This window comes from Cololabis saira, chromosome 10 (assembly GCF_033807715.1).
Source record: "Cololabis saira isolate AMF1-May2022 chromosome 10, fColSai1.1, whole genome shotgun sequence".
NCBI classification, from domain to species: domain Eukaryota; kingdom Metazoa; phylum Chordata; class Actinopteri; order Beloniformes; family Belonidae; genus Cololabis; species Cololabis saira.
The window spans coordinates 34,252,984-34,275,835 of record NC_084596.1 but is presented as its reverse complement, the minus strand read 5'-3'; the positions used below and the strand labels follow the sequence as shown (position 1 = coordinate 34,275,835).

The window sequence follows — 22,852 nt, the reverse complement described above, 5'->3', positions numbered from 1 at the left end:
CGGTGTTGTGCGTCCTTGCTCAGAGGAACCCTGTCAGTGGAGTCTGGCTGCACGCTCATACTCGTGCTTTTCCCTTTTATGAGCAGGTCAGTAGTGATGTCTGCTCCCCTGGTGTGAGCGAATACTCTGGGATAAAAAGGCCAGTTGAGGTTTAAGGAAGGAATCATAAAGTAGTACTTGGGTCGACTATTCAACATAATAAAATCAGTTTTTCCTTCAGCAGCTGGATTTACTTAGAGAGCACAAACAATAGCAGGCTGTCCTGAGGCATCTTATAAAATGGTGCTTGAGACTTATTTAAAGCGAGTGTGTGCCAGGAAGCTGAAAATTGCTTTTGCTAGTGACGTACACAGATACTGGGGTTGTGGTCGCATCATTTTTTTATTAGATTAAAATACATTTTTTATGAGAGCCCCATATTTAAAACTTTAGACACTAAAATGTTAACTTTTTCTTTTTAAAATGATATACACTGCTACACATAGCAGGGTAACAGACAAAAAGAAGGAGCAGTGGACACCTCGGACTGTGATGAAGCTTTCATTCACAGCACGAATCATCAATGTGATTGACGGTTACAGGTACTGTGGCAACTAGACACATGGCCTACTAGGACCAACATCATGCTTACTTGGTGTCATTTGTGTCCCTTATGTAATTAAAACTACCTAAATACAGATTTTATCCACACAGAGTAATTATCGCTGTGTATTTGTTACACAACACACTTCTCTTTCCACTAATCAGAAATGGGTTTACCTCGGTTTAAAACATCTTTATATTCCCCCCTGTTGTACCACAAAGAAGAATATGACGCAAGAGTCAGGAAGTAAGTTTGTCTTTGTTATCAGCAATAAAAATCGATCATGTACAAATAATAGGTCATGGATTTGAATCAGCTGATGAGACTGAAAGTAATTATTTCTTTACTTTGAATCTGTGTAAGTGAATGACTTTCCTACTATTGCTGGGCAGCCAGTGCCCCATCTTTCAGGGCCCTGCTGCAACCTGCTTTCCAAACAACTGCACTGCAAAAGTCAGGTTATGCAACCCCCCCCCTGTTTATGTAAGACTGTGGTGAGAGCATGACATGTGCAGGACATGTGCATGTGTGTGTAGAGATGATCACTTGTGCAACAGAAACTGTTCAACTGAAGTCTCTTTGACAGTAATTTATACAAATCTCCAAGTAGAGTTGATTATATATCATGAGACAGATTACATCAAGCAGATCTGGGGTTCCCCTTGGGACACAGTGATACAGTACATGGTGATACATGTTGTCCCCCCTTAGGCCACGCCCCCTGATGACGCGCCTCCTTCAGGCCACGCCCCCTGCTGCCACGCCCCCCTCTGCTCACTCCGCAGCTAGCTGTCACGGTGGAGAGCTTTCCTGTTGCTGTGGCGGACTAAAGACACAACTAACAGGTAAAAAAGAAACGTACAACTGAGCAGATGCTTGCATTGTCTACTGAGGTGTATTATACAGCTGAATTTTGCTCTATGCTGGCTTGCCAGATGTGTCATTAGCGAAAAACCGAGCTACGGCTGCACCGACGTGACGCTTTTCACGATGAGCAGATCAACAACCAAATACGGGAAGACAGTCGTCTTAAGTGTTAAGTTAGGACATGACAGCACAAAGTCATGTTTTGTGCCATCTTTGCACTTGAATGTTGCTCATATTGCGCTGTGAGTGTCTTTCATTAATTATCTGTGCAACTCTAGACGGGACTGTGCAGATGAATGGAGATGGACATGAACTAAAGTGCACCATAATAAGTTGATGTTTACTATAACACAGTTGCTTTGAGCTACTTAAATGCACGCCGAATTGTTAAGCAAATACACAACTTAAATTCAGCTTCACAAATTGATCTCTATATTGAATTTAAGTGCAGTTATATTGGAGGAAATGTTAAAACGACCATTGTTTGAACAGAATTCGTAGTTCTGCCACTAAAGGACGAGGTTTTACAGGTCCAGACACTCTTATAGACATGATTGTCACTTTATATCGCTGCATACTCAATGTGCCAAATGGCCTAAACCACGAATGGGAGTTTTATAAATAGATGAAGCGACTTTAGCGACAGAATTCCTGACCTTTATCCGGCCGGAGCGGCGCAGTGCGCAGACTCGGGGGAGAGTTCAGCCAGGTTCAGGGTACGGATCGTGTCACCACTGCAAGGTCGTCAATCTTTACCTTTTGCCTTTAGATTTATCTTTGACCTCGCCAAAATATAGTCAGCTTGCTGTCGGACAAAGGCCGTTTTTTGTGTGTGTGTTTTTTTTAAACAACATGATCTCTTAGTGCATACAGATTTTTCCCCACAAAAATTGCACGCAAAATGCTGCTATTGCACTATCTGCAGGATGAGTACCTGCATCCTGTGCTACTTTTGTAAAAGAATATTTAAAAATCCATTGTGCAACTGACCAGTCTATCTTGCATCTTGCATGCTACATCCCATAATACGCTGCACCGCTGCAGCAGATGCTGGACACAGCGGTCACGTGACTGGCTGTCGCTGCAACATAGCGGCTTCACCAACAGCAACTGCAGGATGTACTGTGTGCACAGCAGAGCTGGTAGAGGAGCCAAAAATTGTACTCAAGTAAAAGTACTTTTCCTTCAGAATAATATGACTCAAGTAGAAGTAAAAAGTAGTCCCCCAAATAATTACTTGAGTAAAAGTAAAAAAAAGTACTTGGTGAAAAAACTACTCAAGTACTGAGTAACGTCTGATTTATTTTTTTATCACAACCATTCAAACAGGCAAAAGTACAAAATAATCATCCTCAGGCAAATTAAATCAATAAAATAAATTAAAATGAATAAAAAATAAAAAAAGCTTAAATTAAAATTAGTAGGTAAATTCAAGTACTTTACTAAATAATAAAATAAATAACAGAATAACAGAATAAAAAAATAAATAAAGCACAAGTAGCACACAATTTCAAGCCTTTGTACTTTTCTTTTTTAACCAGGCAGAACTAGAACAAGCCCATGAACTCATAGAAACTCTGTGTGTGTGTGTTTGAGTCTGTGTAAATGTGACAAAACATGCAAAAACAAACATTTTTCCCAAAGAATCACCCAGTGATGTCATGAGATTGACGCGTACGCGGATAAAAGGGATAAAAGAAAAGTAACGAGCTCAACGTAGCCTAATGTAGCGGAAGAGTACAGTTTCTTCTTCACAAATCTACTCAAGTAAAAGTAAAAAGTATAGTGATTCAAAACTACTCCTAAAAGTACAAAATTTCCCAAAACTTACTCAAGTAAATGTAACAGAGTAAATGTAACTCGTTACTACCCACCTCTGGTGCACAGTATGCAGTGTGGTAAATGTTTTCTGCACTCTGTGTGATATAGTTCTTATTACTTGACCTTGTGTCTGCATTCGGGGATTCATCATGCCATCTCTATAGGTGGCTTTTGATTATCTGATGTACCAGTTGTAATATTGTGGATCCACCCTGGGAGTGCTCTATTGGGGTTTAAATCATGCATGGCCTCTTTGCAGGACCCAGCAAACCTTAAACTACCTTCAGACTGCAGTCTTTCTCTATCAATGATTTATATTGTGAATTTGACTTCATTTTATTTAAACAGAATAGGATAAAATGTGTGAATAATTGTGAAATAAAACAACAAACAAAACCGTGGCGGTTCAGCTGTAACAGACAACAAAACTAAAATTAGTGACGAGAGAAGGCAAATAGGTAAAGTTGAGTCTTTAGATCTGACTTAAAAACAGATATGGAGAATAAGCTTTGACATGATGTGGGAACTACATCCTCAGACAGTGAGCAGCCGCTCTGGTCTTGGACATTAGTCAAGAGCTTGAAAACATGTAGTTTATCAGCAGATCTCAAAGACCTGCAAGCTGGTTGGTGTTTTCTGGTGTCAGTCAAGGGACCATATCCGGTTTGCTAGTCCGACTCAATACAGAAATGGTTTTGTTCTCCATAGCTAGATAACACAACTATGACATCTGTACTGTACTGTTCCTCATTAGGTAAAACTGTTTAAAGCCACAAATGTCTGCATAAATTAGAGGTGTGGTCTTTTGAGTGGCAGCTCACTATGGTTAATGGCCAGCTCTCATCACTTAAGGTCCTTAACATTTTGCACAGATTTGACATCTAAGCTATCGATAAAGACATAACAATGCATATTCATTTTTTTAATGTTGTGCAGCTAATTACATGCTAATATTATGATATAGGCATAAAAGAAGATGAAAAAGAAGAATGCAGCAAAAGTATAAACACATAAACATGAAATGGATGGAGATGTTTCTTGTGTTTTTGTTTGCTTTTTTAAGCGTACAACATGGGGGTAGCGAGTCGCGACTGAGATTGAGTTTTTATGAACCGACAAAAAAAACCTTCTTCATTTGTGTAATACACCAGCAAGGCCTGGAAGGCTAAATAATATCCAATCATCATAAACCCAAACAACACAAGGAAACTATTACTCATGAACTTTTCAGAATATGTAGTACATATGTAGTTATTGAAGTTTTATCTAATATCATTACATATCATATATTATTGTAGTTAGGTGACAGGGCAACAAATGCAGTAAAGATTAAGCTCATGAGTTTCATGTTTGTTCACCATGTATGCCCGTTGATACCAGAAGGGAAAGCTTACCAGTGGCATCAGGTAAAAAGGAAAACAGTCTCGTCCACATGTTTTTATTATCTGCTTTTGCGATATAAGTTCTGCCGTCCATCGGCAGTAACGCCTGTTTCTTCTGTTTTTAATCCCGTTCTTGAAGAAACTGCCTCAGAACAATTGTGTTATTTTCACATGTGTCATCACTTGTCTTGGGGTAACTTGTCTGGCAGGGAGAAATACTTCAATGCATGCCATATCTTGTTTTCATTTCATGGATCAATCGCTCAGTTCCTTCCTTCTCAGATGGTTTGAAACAAGTTTTTCCAAATGATACACCTCTGTCAGTTTGGTCCATTTTTTACTTTGCTTATACTAATACTGTTAGAAAATGCACGTTCAAGTTTAACACGTGTTGGATTTGTATTAACTGTTAGCCTTCTTGTTGTTGTTGTCTGCCTCTTTACACTTCCTCTGACTTTTTATTCTCAGGTTTGAGATGATGGATCAATCTGGTGGAACCGTGTTTCCACACCTTTTTCTTTTGGCAAACTTTATATAATGTTGTTGTTTGATCTGAATCTGATTCTTGATCTGATGCAACCAAACCATTTTCAGTTTTCGGGGGTACCCTCTGTTTAGCGACCTCAGTCAGGCATTTATTGCCTTCAGCCTTGTGTTCAGTCTGCATGTGACCTCTGAATGGGTCGCACACTGAAATGCATCATCCACCTAATGTACATGAAGACCTAAATGTTGATTAAGATAAGCCAACTAAAGATGAGACCTAACTTTTTGTAGCTGATGTTAATTTCTTTTTAAATTAAAGATGATATGACATTCCACTAACATGAATAGTAAACACATGTGCGCTTTTGTATAATACTTGTCTTTCAAAGTGGAATCCAAAGAAGTGAAGTCCTGCACTTGAGGGGATTTCAACGCATTTCCGCTTGGTTAATCCCAACTTGCTTTTTGCAGCAGATCAGTGGGTATATATTTATGTACTTACTGGTCCTATTTTTGTCCCTGCAGGAGGCCAGGGATCACTTCACTTTGAGGAGATCTTCCCATGATGTTGCCTCAGCACCTCAAGCAGATACGAGTCCTTATGCTCCACGACAAAGAGAATTTGGAGAAAACTCTGTTCAGACTTGAACAAGGTGCTGTTTCCTTCAACCTGCTGACACTTGAGAGTTCAGGTCTTTCTGTTGCATTCAAAAAACAAAGTAGGGAATAAAAGTACAAGTTTTGTAAGGAAAGCATACAGTTTAACTGGATGCTGATTGCTGATCGGTAACTTTCACAAATATTAAGCGCTACAATATTTTGCATTGCGACTTTAAAAAGTGTGTTTTAGTTTGGGACAGATGAAACTAATGCCAATTACTTATAATTTTTGGCTTCTGCATGGCTGATGATCACAAATGTTTATTTTTAATAGATTTATAATATTTAATTAAATATCGTTATATAATATACAGTTTGTTCACCCAGTGAAATAAAAAAGATCTGAAGTGTAGTGATGGAAAAACTAATATTTTTTTTGCTTTGGCCAAACTGAGATAAAATAAAATCTATCTAGATCAGATATGTCATGACAAACGGGATAAATACTTTTTCCAGATCCTTTACTGGACTCCAGAAACACTCCCAAGTGTAACGCTGAACATAGCCACGTTGATCAGGAATGACTTTGGGAGTTAAGGCACCAAAGAGCAGTGACGGCGTGTTAGATGACGGGAAACGTGTCCCATGTAACATTTACAGCACTCTGAACTTTAACTGGATTATAGAGAGACAAACCAAGGAAAAAGCATTTCTGTATATTTTTATACAAACACATTTGTACACAATGTAATTCCTCATTTCTGGCCCTCCAGGTTTTGAGCTCCAGTTCCACCTGGGTCCGAGCCTTCAGGGGAAGAAGATTGTAGTTCACACCAACTACCCTGAAGAAGGACAGGCGTTTAACCGGACCAAATTCCGCGTTTTGTCGTGGAACTATCCAACTGGACAGGAGGATGACTCTGACAAGTTCTGCTCCCTGGAGCTGAAGACCGCCGGATCCTATCAGTACTACTTTGGACATGAGTAAGCACTCCTGACTTTGAACTCCAACACTTACGTAGTTCAGCCTTCAGCTGTTTGAGCAGGATTCCCAGTTTTGAAACTGATGACTAATGATTTACAGCGGACTCAGAAATGTTACCACATGTTTGATTTTGATCAGAGAGAGTTGGCTCCTCTGGTGAGAAATCCCTAATGATCAAGTGAAAATGCAGAAGTTGTCGGTTTGGAATAAATGTTTATATTGTTTAAATGCTTTATAAATTTAGACTTTCTGAATCTAAAATGAATGCAGCAAAGTTGAACAAAGCAGCTCAGATTCCTTCGTGCGTCTAGTTTAGATTATTGGCTTTGGTTGCACTTGATGCAGAGAGGCATGATGGGTATGTGACGCCATTCCTCGACTTTTCACTTGACTTTGTTGGTGCTACACAGGCAATCTAAAAACACTTAAAAGATTGCAGGGTTAAACATAATCAAAGACCCCGTTATTTATTTTTTTTAACATACCAGAGCATTTCTACCATCTACAGGTTAATATCCGGTGTTCAGGACTATTTTAGTATTAAATATTCACATCATAAGTCGTGCTTCCTTCTAATCTTCGGTGGAAGTTTCCCGCCTTGAGATCAAACTTCCAAGTTATCAGTTTTAAAACTGTCCTGATGTTATCTTGTGTACATACAGGACTGTCTCAGAAAATTAGAATATTGTGATAAAGTTCTTTATTTTCTGTAATGCAATTAAAAAAACAAAAATGTCATACATTCTGGATTCATTACAAATCAACTGAAATATTGCTAGCTTTTTATTATTTTAATATTGCTGATTATGGCTTACAGTTTAAGATTAAGATTCCCAGAATATTCAAATTTTTTGAGATAGGATATTTGAGTTTTCTGTAAGCCATGATCAGCAATATTAAAATAATAAAAGGCTTGCAATATTTCAGTTGATTTGTAATGAATCCAGAATGTATGACATTTTTGTTTTTGTAAATGCATTACAGAAAATCACAATATTCAAATTTTCTGAGACAGTCCTGTACACACATAGCACACTTAAATGAGGTGTTTTCCTTGCAGAGGCGTGGAGAGGTTGGGAGGAGGCTACATCGTGGTGGACCCCGTCATGCGCGTCGGGGCAGACAACCAGGTCCTCCCTCTGGACTGCATCACCATCCAGACGTACCTCTCCAAATGTCTCGGACACTTCAACGATTGGCCGGAAAGACTGAGAGTGGCAAAGGAGTCCGGTGGGTTTGTGGGTCAAGTCGACCGAGATCATTCCCTGTACGCCACGGCGTAGCGGCTGCTGATGTTCACCGACAGTCGCTTTCAATAGGCTTGTATATTTTGGTGTAAATTTAAAGAGGAAAGGGAATTATACTGCAAGTAAATCACAATGTCACATCGTCAGTGACATTGTTGGTTTTCTTTCTTTTATGTGATCAAATATGGTGCCAACTCGTGTGTGAGATAACGCCAGGTTGTGAAAGTCCTGCATTAGATAACATCAGTTAACCAGTGACGGCATTGTGACTGTTGAGTTAGTGGAAAAACAAACAAACAAAGGCATTGGGAATGAGTTTTCCAAATACCAAATGCTATGGGACGTCATCTGAACTGGATTTTATCCAGAAAACATTAGTCTGTGAAAGTGGAGGTCTTCCAGGGCCTCACCTGGGAGGCCTGTCGGATTTAGAAAAAAAAACAAAGCAAAGATAATATAAAGGGAGAAAGTCTGAAAGTATTTTAGTGAAGTCGACTTCTACAAACCCTCTGAAGCCTTCAGTGGTTTTTAGTTTTATTAGCTCTGACACGTTATTCTACACAACTGCACATACAAATGTAGTAGTAGAAGTAGATTGTTTCAATTCAAAAATACTTTTTTTAATCCCTGAAATGAAATTGATGAAGCTTTAAGTCGTACCCAGGCAATCTTATGTCAGAGTTTTTGCTGCGAACAGTCTCCATGTAGGTAAAACACTTCTCTCTCACAGCAGAGCATCTGGTAGGTCCATCTGACCCGGCCGTTGCCACCATCACTGCTGGCAGGCAAGCAAGCACTGAAGTTCCTGAACATGATACACACATTTTGGTTTATTTTAGTTCTTGACTTAAACAAAGCAATCTTTATTCTGACAATCGTGGATTAGGAGAATGGTTTGATTCAAAGCAACAACGTTGAGGGTTTTAACCGTGTTCATGTCTGCTTCTCTTTCAGGATACAACATGGTCCACTTCACTCCTCTCCAGACTTTAGGAGAGTCCAGGTCCTGTTACTCTCTCGCGGACCAGCTGACCTTCAGCCCCGAGTTCAGCCCGCAGGGTCAGAGTTGCAGCTGGGAAGATGTGGGAGCCCTGGTGGAGAAACTAAGAGTGGACTGGAAGATGCTGTGTATCACTGATGTGGTGTATAATCACACTGGTGAGTGTTTATGGTATTTGGGTAAATGTGCAGGGGCCTCATCTGTAAAGCTTGCTTGCGCACAAAACAGGGCTTGAAAGATGCGCAAGCCACCTTCTACGCAAAGGTTGGGATTTAAAAAGAAAAAACTAACCGAAAAATTTGCGTATCTCTACGCCAACCCCGACCCTCCCGTAGGAACATACTTAAGACACGGGGAACTGGCGACACAGGCGGTGAGGTGGTGAAATGAACCCAGATTCATGTCATACTCTTAAGGTCATCACATATCAGACTTATAGATCCATGTACACCCAAGCCGGTGTTTTGCCAAGGTGTCCTACCTCGGCAGAAAATACTACCATACCATCCTCATTTCTTTCATCTCAGTTTCTTTTTTTTCAAAGGCTTTTACATGCAAATAGACGATTTAACAGCAGGAAGTCAGAATGTGCTTCCACATAGATCTATGGGTACGACGCGTCGGCAGAAGAAAAAAACACGGGCGGGATATAAGGCGAATTCACCTGCGCAACCTTCCAGCTGGACTGTGATTTATAAAGCGAACATTGGGTGCAAGTGTGCGTGCACACGGTTTTATAAATCCGGATTTTTTTTTGAGCCCGCCATTTTCGGCTTTTGGGTTTACGTGCACTTTTAGTATGAATCCTACACACTCTTTTATAAATGAGGCCCCAGGTCTGTACCCTGAAGCTCTGGGACTCCAGAGGGGCAAAGGAGACATAACGATGCCTCCATCAGTATACCCACCACCAGATAAAGGTTTTTGATCCCCCTAGATGGGCTGGACAGAGTGGCCGGGGGGAGGGAAGTCTGGGTGACCCTGCTTCAGTGTCTGAGCTCAGATAAGAGGATGATGGATGGATGGATGGGTGGCAAACGATAAAACCCTCATTAAAAACAAGACTTCAAATCTGATAGAGCAACAAAAGCACAAACAAGAAACATAAACATATGAAATAATGCTGGCAAAAGTGTCTTTTTAATGTTACCTGTGGCAGCATCCTGTGACGTGTTCGTAGATTAACGTGGTGATGGTAAAGGGGACTACAACAACTGGCAGAGGGAGGTTAAAGGCACATTTCCAGCACTGAGGTCAGAAAGCCGGTTATGTTGAAACTCTTGAGTATGTTCAACCTGAACTCAGGGAAACTCAGAGTTTTCCGTTTCACAAAGCGAAGCTACTTAGCCCCGACCAGGGAGGTTAGGGAAAGTATATTTATGCTCTAAATGGAGAGTTTGATTCGGTTAAATCAGCCGGACACTGTGATGATGTTTTATAAGCTGTTTTTTATTTGCAAATGTCTTCAAAACGATATAAGGAATATGGGCTTATCTCTGGTATATTATTGCACTAATATTTGCTAAAATAGTCAGATCCCTTCCGCTTCACTATGCGTTGCTATGGTGAATCACAGTATCTGAGCTCCATTGATGATGCTTTTTGTAGTCACGGTAACTCAGAGTCAACACACTCATAGTTGATTGAACCATCTCTGAATACCCAAAACTCAGAGTTTCTGAACTCAGTTTGTTGCAGCTCCTTTCTGAAACCCTGATGTGCAGGTTAGCTTTCTTAATGAAAGCAAACTGGGACATCGGTGAGGATGTGCTTCAGTCCTCCAGTACGCCTTTGTACATTTGCGTGCGTGGCATTTTCCAGAAAGAACTCGTCACTTTTTTTTTTTTTTCCCTGTAGCTCCTAACATCAACATGAGGTTGCATCTACTTTACATGACTATTTGTCTCCCATTAAACGCCAAAATAGTCTCCTAATCTTTCAGTTTCAGTCAGAATTAGTGTTTTAATTGTCAGACAATGTTTAATTGTGCTGTGGAACTTGTTTTAAATCTCATGTCATTAGTACCTGAAGTTTAACCTCCAGCTGAAGGTCCATCAATCCCGAGCGTCCCTATTTTGTTACATGTCACTAACCAAACACTACAAACCTGAGCATTAATCCATCTTAAAAGAAAACTGAAAAAAGATGTTAAATGAACACGTCACAATGTGTTCAGCTGCCTTGTGGAGCAAAGTTAAGAGCTGCTAACATGTGAAAGCAAGGACTCCGCACATGTAATATGGCCAATATGTGACAAAAACTCAGTTAGCAGCCAAAGAACAAAAAGAAAAAGGAAAAAAAAAACTTAATTTCCTACTGCTTAACTTTAAAACTGTAGTAGCACGTGTACTTTTTGCTTCCCTCTGATTGGATAATGCCTGCAGCGACCCCAATGTGTCCCTGGAGATTCCTGAGTCCATCATCTGGTGGCTGGAGTTTAGCTGATGCAGACACTGAAAACACTAATATTTGAAAGATTATGATCCTCAGGGGCATAAATCTTCCTAAATCTGATACAAATGTGCCAAAAGGGTCGTCTGATAGATCAGACCCAAATCTAGGGTTTGAAAACGATCCTTAGGGTCTCCTGATCCAAGGGGGGGGGGGGGGGGGAGTTGAGACTGTCTACAAGAATAGACAGATTTGATTGGCTCTTCAAGACTTTGGGCATATTTAATAATCTAGGCGTACCTGCAGAGCAGATTTAAATCTGGATATCTGGGCTAAATTTGTCCAAATATATAAACCCTGAGTCAAAAGTTTGGACACGCCTACCGTAGGTGGATGGGAAGGGGTGTCCAGACTTTTGACTGTTAGGCAGTTGAATGTCAGTGTTGACCAGTGAAATATTAAGGTTTTCAAGCGCTGGGAAAGTGTAGAGTTTACTCTGACCTAGTGATACAGTACATGTATAGTGTCTGCTCCAGCACCATCTTTGTTCCTACCCTCCTGCACGTCGTCTCCTCCCTGCCACTCCTGCAGCTCTGTTCAGGGTGAGCTGTCTTTTATTATTAGCCTGGCGTACTTTGGTCTGGCCCTCTACCCTTCTCACTTCTTCTTCCCTCTCTCTCCTGGAAAAGGTCAGCCAGTAAAATGAGACAGGCTAAAAGGTTAAATGCACACCGAGTGATTGATTCACTCTTTTACTGACCGTCAGCAGGTGTTTAGAAAACACTGAAAAAACGTTGTCACCATTTAAAAGAACAAAGATTTTTTTCTGATTTATTATTATAAGAGAGGGTATGATCTCCTGCAACTGTAATAAAGTTTTGTTTCCTCTCAGATGAATGCATTTTGTACCCAATTATACCCATAAAGAAGTAAAATAAAAACAATATGTATTCACATGATGTTCTTTAGTCTAAACCTGTCTAATAGAGTTTAATTGTTTATGTTTTCTTGTCTGTTGTCGTGTGCAGCTGCAAACAGTCCCTGGATAAAGAAGCACCCGGAGTGCGGCTATAACCTGGTGAACTCCCCTCACCTCCGGCCCGCCTGGGTCCTGGACCGAGCCATCTGGCACCTCACCACCCGAGTAGCAGACGGACGCTACAAGGACAAGGGTCTTCCTCCTAACATCACCAACGACAGCCATCTGAACGTAGGGTCCAAACTCACGCTGCAAATAACTGGATGTGACACGTCCTCTTAGTACAAATTAATTCTGTGGATGAGATCACAACCGTCATTATTTTTAACACCACAGCATTGATAACAGCATTAACAGCACACGCTGAATGTATGTCCCACGAGAACATCAACGTTCTCTTCAATGAGCTTATTTGACTGTCACACAAGCAAAAAAATGGTAATGACACAAAACAGCTTTACTTAGCAGCATTATCCTCAAAAGTAGAGAAAATGACAATGAGAAGAACACGGGAACTGACTTTTTTTTTTTTGGTTTTTGTTTAGAGTTTATTTACAAATAATTAAAAAACACAAATACAGATAATAATCAATCAATTGAGGTTTGTAAAATGGGACTCCCCAGAAGCTACTGTAGCTTATGAATAGGGGCCCAGTCACACAGCAGAACAACTATAAATTACACATATAATACATATACATATAATAACCTTATAACCTAAAAAAGAAAAAACACACAATAAAACCTTGAGAACTCCTCAGATTTCCTAGATACAAAGATATTCTTATAAAAATAATACATCAGGTATTGGTACATAAAAAATTTAATAAGAGACATAATTTAATAACAATTTTTGTTTTAGTCTCTTTTTAAAAATTGAGAGATCCAGACTCTTTTATAGCTAGATCTATCAATCTCATTCCAAATTTTTGGACCTTTGCAGGTTACACTGAAACTTGTACATTTCAGTTTCCTTTTATTTCCCTTTAAACGTTGTTTTCCCCTTGTGGTGTGTTCATGAGTTTTTATTACTAGGAAACTCTTTAGGCTGTGATTTTATTCAGTCATTCACGCAAATACTCCACATGGTGTTTCTTGCAGCCCATAAATAGTGTGTCTCTGTGTCCGTGTGTCCGCCAGGCCGTCCGCACTGTGCTGTGGGAGGACGTGTTTCCGCAGATCAAACTGTGGGAGTTCTTCCTGGTCAAGGTGGACCCTGCCGTGGAGCAGTTCAGAGTCCTGCTGCAAAACGGTGCGTGAATCCAGACGGGCGTCTCTGGGAAGCTCAGACACTTCACATGAGTAGCCTTTTACTCAAAAACAGACACTTTTTATAAATAACAAAACAAAACAACACAATTGTTAACATTTGCATCCATTCAGAAAGTTGATGAACAGGTGAACAAAAGATGCAGCTTTCTCAGGGGAGCTTTGACAAGACTGAGACTGCCAGTATCTCTCGTGTCTCGGGGAAGTTGTCCGTCTCTCTTGTTGTTTTTGTGTCGAGGTGGAAAAAAGATTTGCACTCGAGCAGCAGTAAGCTACCGTGCTGAATCTTAGGAGGGGGGTTCTGCTCTTTAGGGTTCGTGTTAGGAGACGCCCCAGTTGTTGGAGATGTCTGTCGTCTTTATGTTGAAGTATACCGGACTGTCTCAGAAAATTAGAATATTGTGATAAAGTCCTTTATTTTCTGTAATGCAAAAATGTCATACATTCTGGATTCATTACAAATCAACTGAAATATTGCAAGCCTTTTATTATTTTAATATTGCTGATCATGGCTTACAGCTTAAGAAAACTCAAATATCCTATCTCAAAAAATTAGAATATTCTGGGAATCTTAAGCTGTAAGCCATAATCGGCAATATTAAAATAATAAAAGGCTTGCAATATTTCAGTTGATTTGTAATGAATCCAGAATGTATGACTTTTTTTTTTATTGCATTACAGAAAATAAAGAACTTTATCAGAATCAGAATCAGAAAAGGGTTTATTGCCAAGTTTTCACACGAGGAATTTGTTATGGTGATTGGTGCAACACAAGACAATTATAAAAGCAATATGTAAGAGATAAAATGAAATGAGATGTATAAACAATAAAAAGTATAAACAGTAAAATAAAATGTAGACCGGAAATGTACAAAATGAGGTTTTAAAGTGCCGGGTGAGTCTGCAAATAAATCCGCTGGAGTTGTTCCTCTAATGTTCATCAGCTCTTCTCTGGTGAAAGAGCGCCGGGTGCCATAGCAGAAAACTGCGTTATTTAACAAAAACAGACAAAGTAACACGCACCAAATCACCGTGGCCGCCATCCTCTACTGCGCCGGAAGTATCACAATATTCTCATTTTCTGAGACAGTCCTGTATAAACTGGAGGAAGTGGGACGTCACCAAAATCAGCGTCTCCTCCACCGTCTGTGTTCTGTCGGCTCTCGGCAGCCGGACACGTCAGGGGGTCGTCACTCAGCGCTGCAGTCAAGTTCAGCATCTTTGAAAGGAGAACTCTGGACGTGAAACAACCCTGGGTCTGAGTAGGGACGTGAGGGTTAACCGGCTCAACTAAGCCCACTTAATTTATCGTCATAACTTTGTTGGTAGCCGACTCAACATCGTGGACGGAGATTCTTTTACAGTCATCCCTTTTTAGACCCTCATTGCAACGGCTGAAACTCCTGCGGCTTGTCTGCAGGAACGCTCGTCCTCCCTTAAGTGAAATTACATTTTCACTTCAAATTCTCAAATACTTTTTGAATCTATGAGGAGAAATTAAATATGTAGTAATTACAATCTCTAAGTCAAAACTGCTTTGATTGACTTGGTTTGGGTCCGTTTGGGAAGTTCACACTCTTTATCATCGAATTATAGATCCACGGTTGCTTGAACTCTTGAGTTTCCTTCAACTTCAAGACAGGGTTCAGACATGGCGTGAGTGTTTCCTGCATTAACTTTCATCTTGGCGCCGTGCTGAGATGTTCTTGCATTGTGCAAAACACAGAAATGAAAGAGCTCCAGGTCTGAATTAGGCAGCCACTGCAACTTCAATCCTGATTATTTACTGATTTCCCTCTTTTTCTTTTCTTTTTTTAGTCAAAGCTGTTACAAATCTCAGATTTTCCCCTAACAAATGACAGTGGCTGTTTTAAAAAACAAGTGATTTTTGTTTTTGTATTTAGGCTCTAAACCAGACCATCATAAGACTGGAGGGAAGAAAGAATTTCATATAGTCCAGGACCCGGAGTTTCGTCGTTATGGCAACACATTGGACATGGACTTTGCTTTGGAGACATTTGTACCTCACAGGTGAGACCAAAACAGTAAGTTGTAAAGTTCATTCGAGGCGACTCCCAGCACAACCGATTCACAGTTTGATACCGACAGGTGGATGGCTGATGTGCATGTGGTTCCAGTTAGTCTGCTGAGCAAGTTACATCCACCATTAGCCATATTATTACAAAAAAATGACCCAACGATGTCTGATCTGAAAAATGACGTCATTCCCGTTTACCCAAATCAAGGAAAAACTGAATAGGTGAAATGTACTAAACTGTTCCTAAACCATGCAACTGTTTTAGAGCGGAGGGAGAGTCACAAGTTACGCAGTTCATTTTGTACTATTATGCATCCAGCTGCCATTAAAGCAACGAAGTTTGCTAGTTCTAGTGATATGAAGCTCGTTTACACTCTGGTGTAATTCAAGTCAATGTCATTTAATTTCATTTATATTTGCGTCTATAACAATAAAAGTAGCTTTGAGGCGGTTCTCAGAGACCCTGAACACGACCCCTGAGGGACTGGGACTGTGCAAACGTATTTACTTAGAATCTTGAAAGTTGGAGTCGGGTCATGGAAAAGCCAACTGGATTGATAAGATCTGTGAGATTTGATGAAGATCAATCATTTATTTTATTTTTTCTAAATGACTGTAGTTTTAGTTTTAATATTGTGGTTTTCACTTTACTTTGCCACCATATTGTCTTCTGAAGCTGAAATGATGAAATGACCTGTTGATGGCGACGCAGCAGTGGTTACCTCAGTGAAACACTTTGTTATACTAACTAGCAACATGCAGAGCATTCAGAAACACGTCTTCACATCCCAAAGATTCTTAATGTGGACTCCGTCATGGCCAGTTTATGAGTCTAAATGATGTCCCGTGCCCCCTGAACCGCTCTGTTACGAGTTGAGCCTGATGAATCCTGGCACAGTCATCGTGAATGTGGTCAGGGAAGAAAACATCCACTGATGGATCTTCCTCATAACTTTGACCAACTGCGGTAACCCCAGATCGTGGCCCCGCCCCCACGCTTTTTCTTGCCACTGTAAAGCTTTGAGCTGCTGCACAAACATTTCTAATCAGTAATGTTAACCTGGATTCTTTCTACATGTCACTCCTCTCTTTAGCTACTCCCCAAATCATATTGAGGAGTGTTGTGGTTGGCTGAGGCAGCGGCTGGTGGAGTATAACGGGGAGCAGCATCACGTCGTACACCAGCATCAGGAGCAGGTAAAGTTTATTGGTGACACAGTAGGAACTCCAGCATCGTGGATGCAGCGTGTGAAGGGAATCACACTGATTACAGGACTGTCTCAGAAAATTAGAATATTGTGATTTTCTGTAATGCAATTACAAAAAACAAAAATGTCATACATCCTGGATTCATTACAAATCAACTGAAATTTTGCAAGCCTTTTATTATTTTAATATTGCCTATTATGGTTTACAGCTTAAGAAAACTCAAATATCCCATCTCAAAAAATTTGAATATTCTGGGAATCTTAATCTTAAACTGTAAGCCATAATCAGCATTATTAAAATAATAAAAGGCTTGGAATATTTCAGTTGATTTGTAATGAATCCAGAATGTATGACATTTTTGTTTTTTTAATTGCATTACAGAAAATAAAGAACTTTATCACAATATTCTAATTTTGTGAGACAGTCCTGTATGTTATTTCAGTGGCAGCGCTAAGGGTATGCCAGCGCTGTTGTGAGGACCAACAGCTGGCGATAACATCGCCGTCTCGGCCCTCGGGCACAAATCGCTGTAAAACTTCCTGAAAGATGCTTTGTGGCCGGCTGTTTGTGGAGCTGCATCATCCGTGCTCCTAAGGCTGTCTGCTGTTTAAAATTAGATCTATAAAAGAGCATTAACATGTTCATGATGTGGACAGATGGGCATTTGTGTGTTTTACCTGAGCAAGACTGGTAGTAAGAGAAGATTCATTTATATCACTTAATCGCAGTGATACTTCTTGTTGACATTTGCTGCTTTATCAAGCAAATATTCCTCCCTCACTGCAAGGATGGTATAAATACATGGCCATGAGTTCACAATCAATACTTGGCCTCTAAACTGTCTGCCTGGCATCTACTGATGCCACCCGTTTACGTAGCAAGATGATGGGAATCTTAATATTATAAATACTGAGCATTTCATTTCTCTGAGGCTCATTGTTTTTTCTTTTTTTGTATTTCTGTAATTGTTTAAATCCCGAACCGTTTACATAAAAAACTGCGTATGCTGAATGTCAACTGTGCTTCGTTACAAGAAATCATTTTTCTTCGTTTCTCTTTTGTCCCGTCAGGCGATCAACTGCCTCGTGGGAAACATAGTGTATGAACGACTGGCTGATCACGGCCCCAAACTGGGTCCTGTAACCAGGAAAAATCCTCTGGTCACCAGGTAAGGGCTCCTAAAGAGGTGGGTTGTTGGGGGGTAGATGGGTGGAAAATAAAGCCCCTACACCTTTTAAATGTCAGCCAAAACAGTTGGCTTTTCTTTCCCTTTATAATCTCTTACAAAATACGACTGTTTACACTCATAAAGTGGTTAGAAACTATATAGAGGAGTAGAAATGTTTTTTTGTTCACCACATAGTTACTTTATTTGTCTTTTTTACTTTCCATTGGTTAATCCCCAAAGTTAAATTCTTGCAGTAAAAAACCAAGACAGGTGAAGTCGATCACTTATGGCGCTTTTCCACTAGCACCTACTCAGCCCGACTCGACTCGCCTTGCCCTCGTTTATTTTAGACACCCAGATGAGAAGTAGGAGCGAAGCTGCTGTGACGTATTTGATTGTGTGATCTAAACAGAGAAGACAATAACACTAAAGATGTAGAAGATCGAGGAGATGATAGATGTGCTGCTGGGTCTGTGGCTTGTGTTTGATATCTAGTTAAAAAATGAGAGTCAAAGAAGCTCCAAGCGGCGACGCTTTTTTTTTTTTTTGTTACTACTCAGTAAATTACATGAATTTGTCAGAAGAAAAGACAAAATAATCCCATTTTCAATCACTAATATTGGGGCAGATAAGAACCCGTCTGTATTAAGGGTCCTCTCTGTGAGATGTATATCTATGTGAGGTTCAGGTTCAGCCGGGTAGCTGGGAGTGTTGTTGAGTCAAGCTGTTTTCCTGTCTTTGCCTCAGGTACTTCACCTTCCCATTTGAGGAGATGACTTTGGACACGGAGATGAAGCTGCTTGATCTGCCGGAGAAGATGGTGCACTTTTTGGCTCACAACGGTTGGGTGATGGGTGATGATCCACTACGCAACTTTGCAGAGCCAGGTACTGTACGCACCGTCAACAAATTCAGTTGAAGCGCAGGAATAAATGTGCAGACGTGGATGATTGTTGGTGGCCTTTAAATGAGGACAGAAAAACTCACAGTGGTGCCTAAAATAACATGAAACTGACAAAAGTAATAATAAATAATAATTTACTGACAATGATTTTGAATTTTGGTTCAAAGAATTATAAAAAAAATGAATTAAGGAAACTTAAACTTAATTTAACCGTACAAACTTTTGAGGCCATTGCTGCAATGAAGTGGTTTCTGTATCTCTCAGTGAGACTTGTGCACCTGTAGACGGGTGTTCTGGTCCAAACACCTCCAGATGTCTCAGGTGGGGAAGGTTTCTTCTCCAGATGTTCCAGTTGTTTCTACAGATGTTCAACAGGATCTAGATCAGGACTCATAGAAGGACATTTAAGAATAGTCCAATGTGTTGCTCTTAGTCATTTTTGGGGGTTTGTAGTTGTGTTTTGGATCATTATCATGTTGGAGGACTCGTGACTTGTGACTGACACCATGTTTTCTGACACTGGGCAGCACATTTGTCTCCAGAATATCTTCAGATTTCACACATCATGTATCACACGCAGCAAAGCAGCTCCAGAACATAACTGAGCCTCCTCTATGTTTCACAGCAGCTTCAGTCTTCTTTTTAAATTTTTTGCAAAATGATGTGACTTTCACAGAAGCTTCGGTCTCATGTTTCTGAAGGACATTCTCCCACAAGCTTTGTGGCTTTTGGTTAAATGATCTAGTTGTTTTTTATTCGTGAATACTTTAGTTAGTTTCAAGTTTATTTCATTGACCACTGTGGGTTTTTCTTTGTTAAATAAAAGGGTTCCAACAAATTTCTCCATGCGTGTACATGTGGATGCAGTATATATGTTTAAAATGAAAAACAATACAAAAATGACAATATCATGACTTTATTATTTAGTGTTGGATGGTCTGTTTTTACTCCACAGGCTCCAACGTGTACATACGTCGGGAGTTGATCTGCTGGGGTGACAGTGTCAAGCTCCGATATGGGAAAGGACCCAAGGACTGCCCGTACCTGTGGGCGCACATGCAGAAATACACTGAAATTACAGCCAAACATTTCCATGGCGTCAGACTGGACAACTGCCATTCTACTCCTCTTCACGTTGCTGAGGTATCGTTACGTTGTCATGTCATAGTGAGGAGATCCTGAACTACTCTCATTTAGCACAGAATCAAAATCTCAGTCTAGTCCAGCAGCTTTCTGACAGTGTAGTAATGAAAAAGTGCATCTGGTAAGCTTTTTTTAACTTTTGGATTTTAAGTAATGGTTGAATCAAGTCAGTGGTTTTTAGCCCCTCAATTGTCTAATATTGGTATTCTATTCTTTTTTTAAATCTCTATCTATCTCTTGCTCTGCATCAGTGTCTGTCCCTCTCGATCTAAGTGAATGAATCAAGTGAACAGAGCGTGTCATGTGAATGTAAAGAGCAGACGTTGAACACAGTTGTAAAAAAGATCAAAATGAAACACGTCACTCTTCCAAGTATTTTATTTTTGACCAGCTAGATGTTAAATAATGTGACTTATGAGAAATATTGAAGAACGGTTCTGTCTTTAATCTGTTTCTGGCTCTAATTCTGGATGTCTTGTCTTCTCTTTTTGTGTTAGCAGTTTTTAACTTTGTTGGAAGGTGTGTTAAATAGTCAACACCATCTTTGAAGGGATTTCACTCCTAGAATATCTTTTTTTTTATCATTTATTTCAGTTTAATTCAGAATATTTTATCAATCACTGTAGGGAAATTAATTGTTGCAGTAGTCAACATTTAGGTCTCTTTACAGAGTCACTGTAGAGGTTTATATCTGTGGGCAGGAAGGAGCTCCCATGCAGGTCTGAAGGATCTCCTGTAGAAGTCTGTGTTGCAGTGGGTCTGAAGAACCTCTGACTAAAGACACTCTGTTACTGAATCACTGGGTTGGGAAGAGGTTGAGCAGGGTTGTCCTTGATCTTCTTCATTTTATGAAGTATACTCCTTAAGACAATCCGCTCAAGAGACACCAGAACAGAAATAGCCTGTTTGATCAGTTTGTTCCGTTTCTTTACGTCGCTGGTTCTGTTGCTGCTCCCCCACAGACGGCTGCAGATGTGACTGAACTCCCCACAACAGACTATAGAGGATAAACACCAGCTTGATGCAAACACTGACGGACCTGAGCTTCCTTAAGAAGTAAAGTCTGCTCTGTCCTTTCATCAGTGCTGTATCTCCAGTCCAGTCTGCTGTCCAGGTGAACACTGGGGTATTTAGTCCTGGCTCTCCTAAAATCCACAATGATCTCCTCTGAGATGAGATGAGTGTTCCTGCACCATGCCAGAAAACTGTCCACCAGTTCTCTGTACTCAGTCTCTTGTCCATCACTGAAACACCCCAAAACTGCAGATTCATCTGAGTATTTCTGCAGATGACTCCAACTTGTACTGGAAGTCTGAGGTGTACAGCATGAAGAGGAGGGGTGAGAGTACAATTCCCTGTGGTGCTCCTGACCACCTGGTCAGACTCACGACCGTTCAATCTCACAAACTGTGGTCTGTCTGTCAGGTAGTCTGTAATCCAGGTGATTCTTGAGGCTCTCTTTCAAACTTTTTTAGGTAGTAATGCGGGGTGGATGGTGTTGAATCCACTGGAGAAATCAAAGAACATGATCTTCATAGTCTGATTTTCCGGCTGACACTGGTAGCAGATGCCTTTTAGTCCATAACCTGTTTATGTTTGGGTTTTAAAACCTGAGTGTATGTAGTTAATGTAGACTGTTTTTTATTCAAGTGAATCCACGTTAACAGCTGCTTCTTCTTCTTCTCTCCCTGTGTGTAACGCCGCTGTATTGTCTTGTCTAGGCCATGTTAGATGCAGCCAGAGCCGTGAGACCCAATCTGTATGTGATAGCTGAACTCTTTACAGGCAGCGAGCTCATAGACAATGTGTTCGTTAACCGACTGGGAATTAGCAGCCTTATACGAGGTACAGACATTAACGGACTAACTGTTGTGCTTTTTTTTTTTCTACTGCACCTTTACCTCACTTCCCCCAAACATCTCCCTTTTCTTTTGTTGTTCTGTGTTCTTTAACTGCTCCCTGCACGTGCACGTTTCCTGGCGCTTTGTTTTGCTGCGACTGACCAGTTCTTGCTGGGCGTGGCCAGAAGAGTGTGTCCTAACCTGTATGTGGTGGCTGAGCTGTTCACGGGCAGCGAGGAGCTGGATAATATCTTTGTTACCAGGCTAGGAATAACATCGCTTATACGAGGTACGGCACTCCACGTGTTGATTTACACACCTAAATACACAGTATTTACTTCAGTATGTGTTGAAGCGTTGATCACAACTCTTACACAAAAACTACCAATCAAACGTATGGATACCATTCATTTTTTAATCATCAGCCATTTCAAACATTTAATTGGTGCCACACATGGTCAATGTACAGGACTGTCTCAGGAAATTTGAATATTGTGATAAAGTTCTTTATTTTCTGTAATGCAATAAAAAAAACAAAAATGTCATACATTCAGGATTCGTTACAAATCAACTGAAATATTGCAAGCCTTTTATTATTTTAATATTGCTGATTATGGCTTATAGTTTAAGATTAAGATTCCCAGAATATTAAAATGTTTTGAGATAGGATATTTGAGTTTTATTAAGCTGTAAGCCATGATCAGCAATATTAAAATAATAAAAGGCTTGCAATATTTCAGTTGATTTGTAATGAATCCAGAATGTATGACATTTTTGTTTTTGTAATTGCATTACAGAAAATCACAATATTCAAATTTTCTGAGACCGTCCTGTACATATTATTGTAGATCTAATGCCACAGCTACAAGCAGACATTGGTCAATGTTTACTAAATATTACTAAATGTGTTTGGCTACTTTTGTGGATACTGATTTTAGT

General features: G+C 40.1%; 1 protein-coding gene across 2 annotated transcripts in view; it reads left to right on the top strand.

Moving 5' to 3' along the window:
- The first annotated feature begins 1,356 nt into the window (after positions 1–1,356).
- agla (amylo-alpha-1, 6-glucosidase, 4-alpha-glucanotransferase a) overlaps positions 1,357–22,852 on the top strand; it is a 38,162-nt gene continuing 16,666 nt past the window's right edge. Inside the window, exons 1-13 of one of the 2 annotated variants that reach the window (XM_061732693.1) lie at positions 1,357–1,428; positions 5,665–5,792; positions 6,513–6,723; positions 7,785–7,954; positions 8,926–9,129; positions 12,391–12,572; positions 13,482–13,593; positions 15,515–15,641; positions 16,743–16,845; positions 17,928–18,025; positions 18,773–18,912; positions 19,885–20,072; positions 22,079–22,202. In XM_061732693.1, coding sequence (XP_061588677.1) covers positions 5,702–5,792; positions 6,513–6,723; positions 7,785–7,954; positions 8,926–9,129; positions 12,391–12,572; positions 13,482–13,593; positions 15,515–15,641; positions 16,743–16,845; positions 17,928–18,025; positions 18,773–18,912; positions 19,885–20,072; positions 22,079–22,202 — 1,750 coding nt within the window. In that variant the 5' untranslated portion in view covers positions 1,357–1,428; positions 5,665–5,701. Of the gene's footprint in view, positions 1,429–5,664; positions 5,793–6,512; positions 6,724–7,784; positions 7,955–8,925; positions 9,130–12,390; positions 12,573–13,481; positions 13,594–15,514; positions 15,642–16,742; positions 16,846–17,927; positions 18,026–18,772; positions 18,913–19,884; positions 20,073–21,793; positions 21,918–22,078; positions 22,203–22,852 lie in introns of both variants that reach the window. The other variant, XM_061732692.1, reaches the window with a different exon arrangement.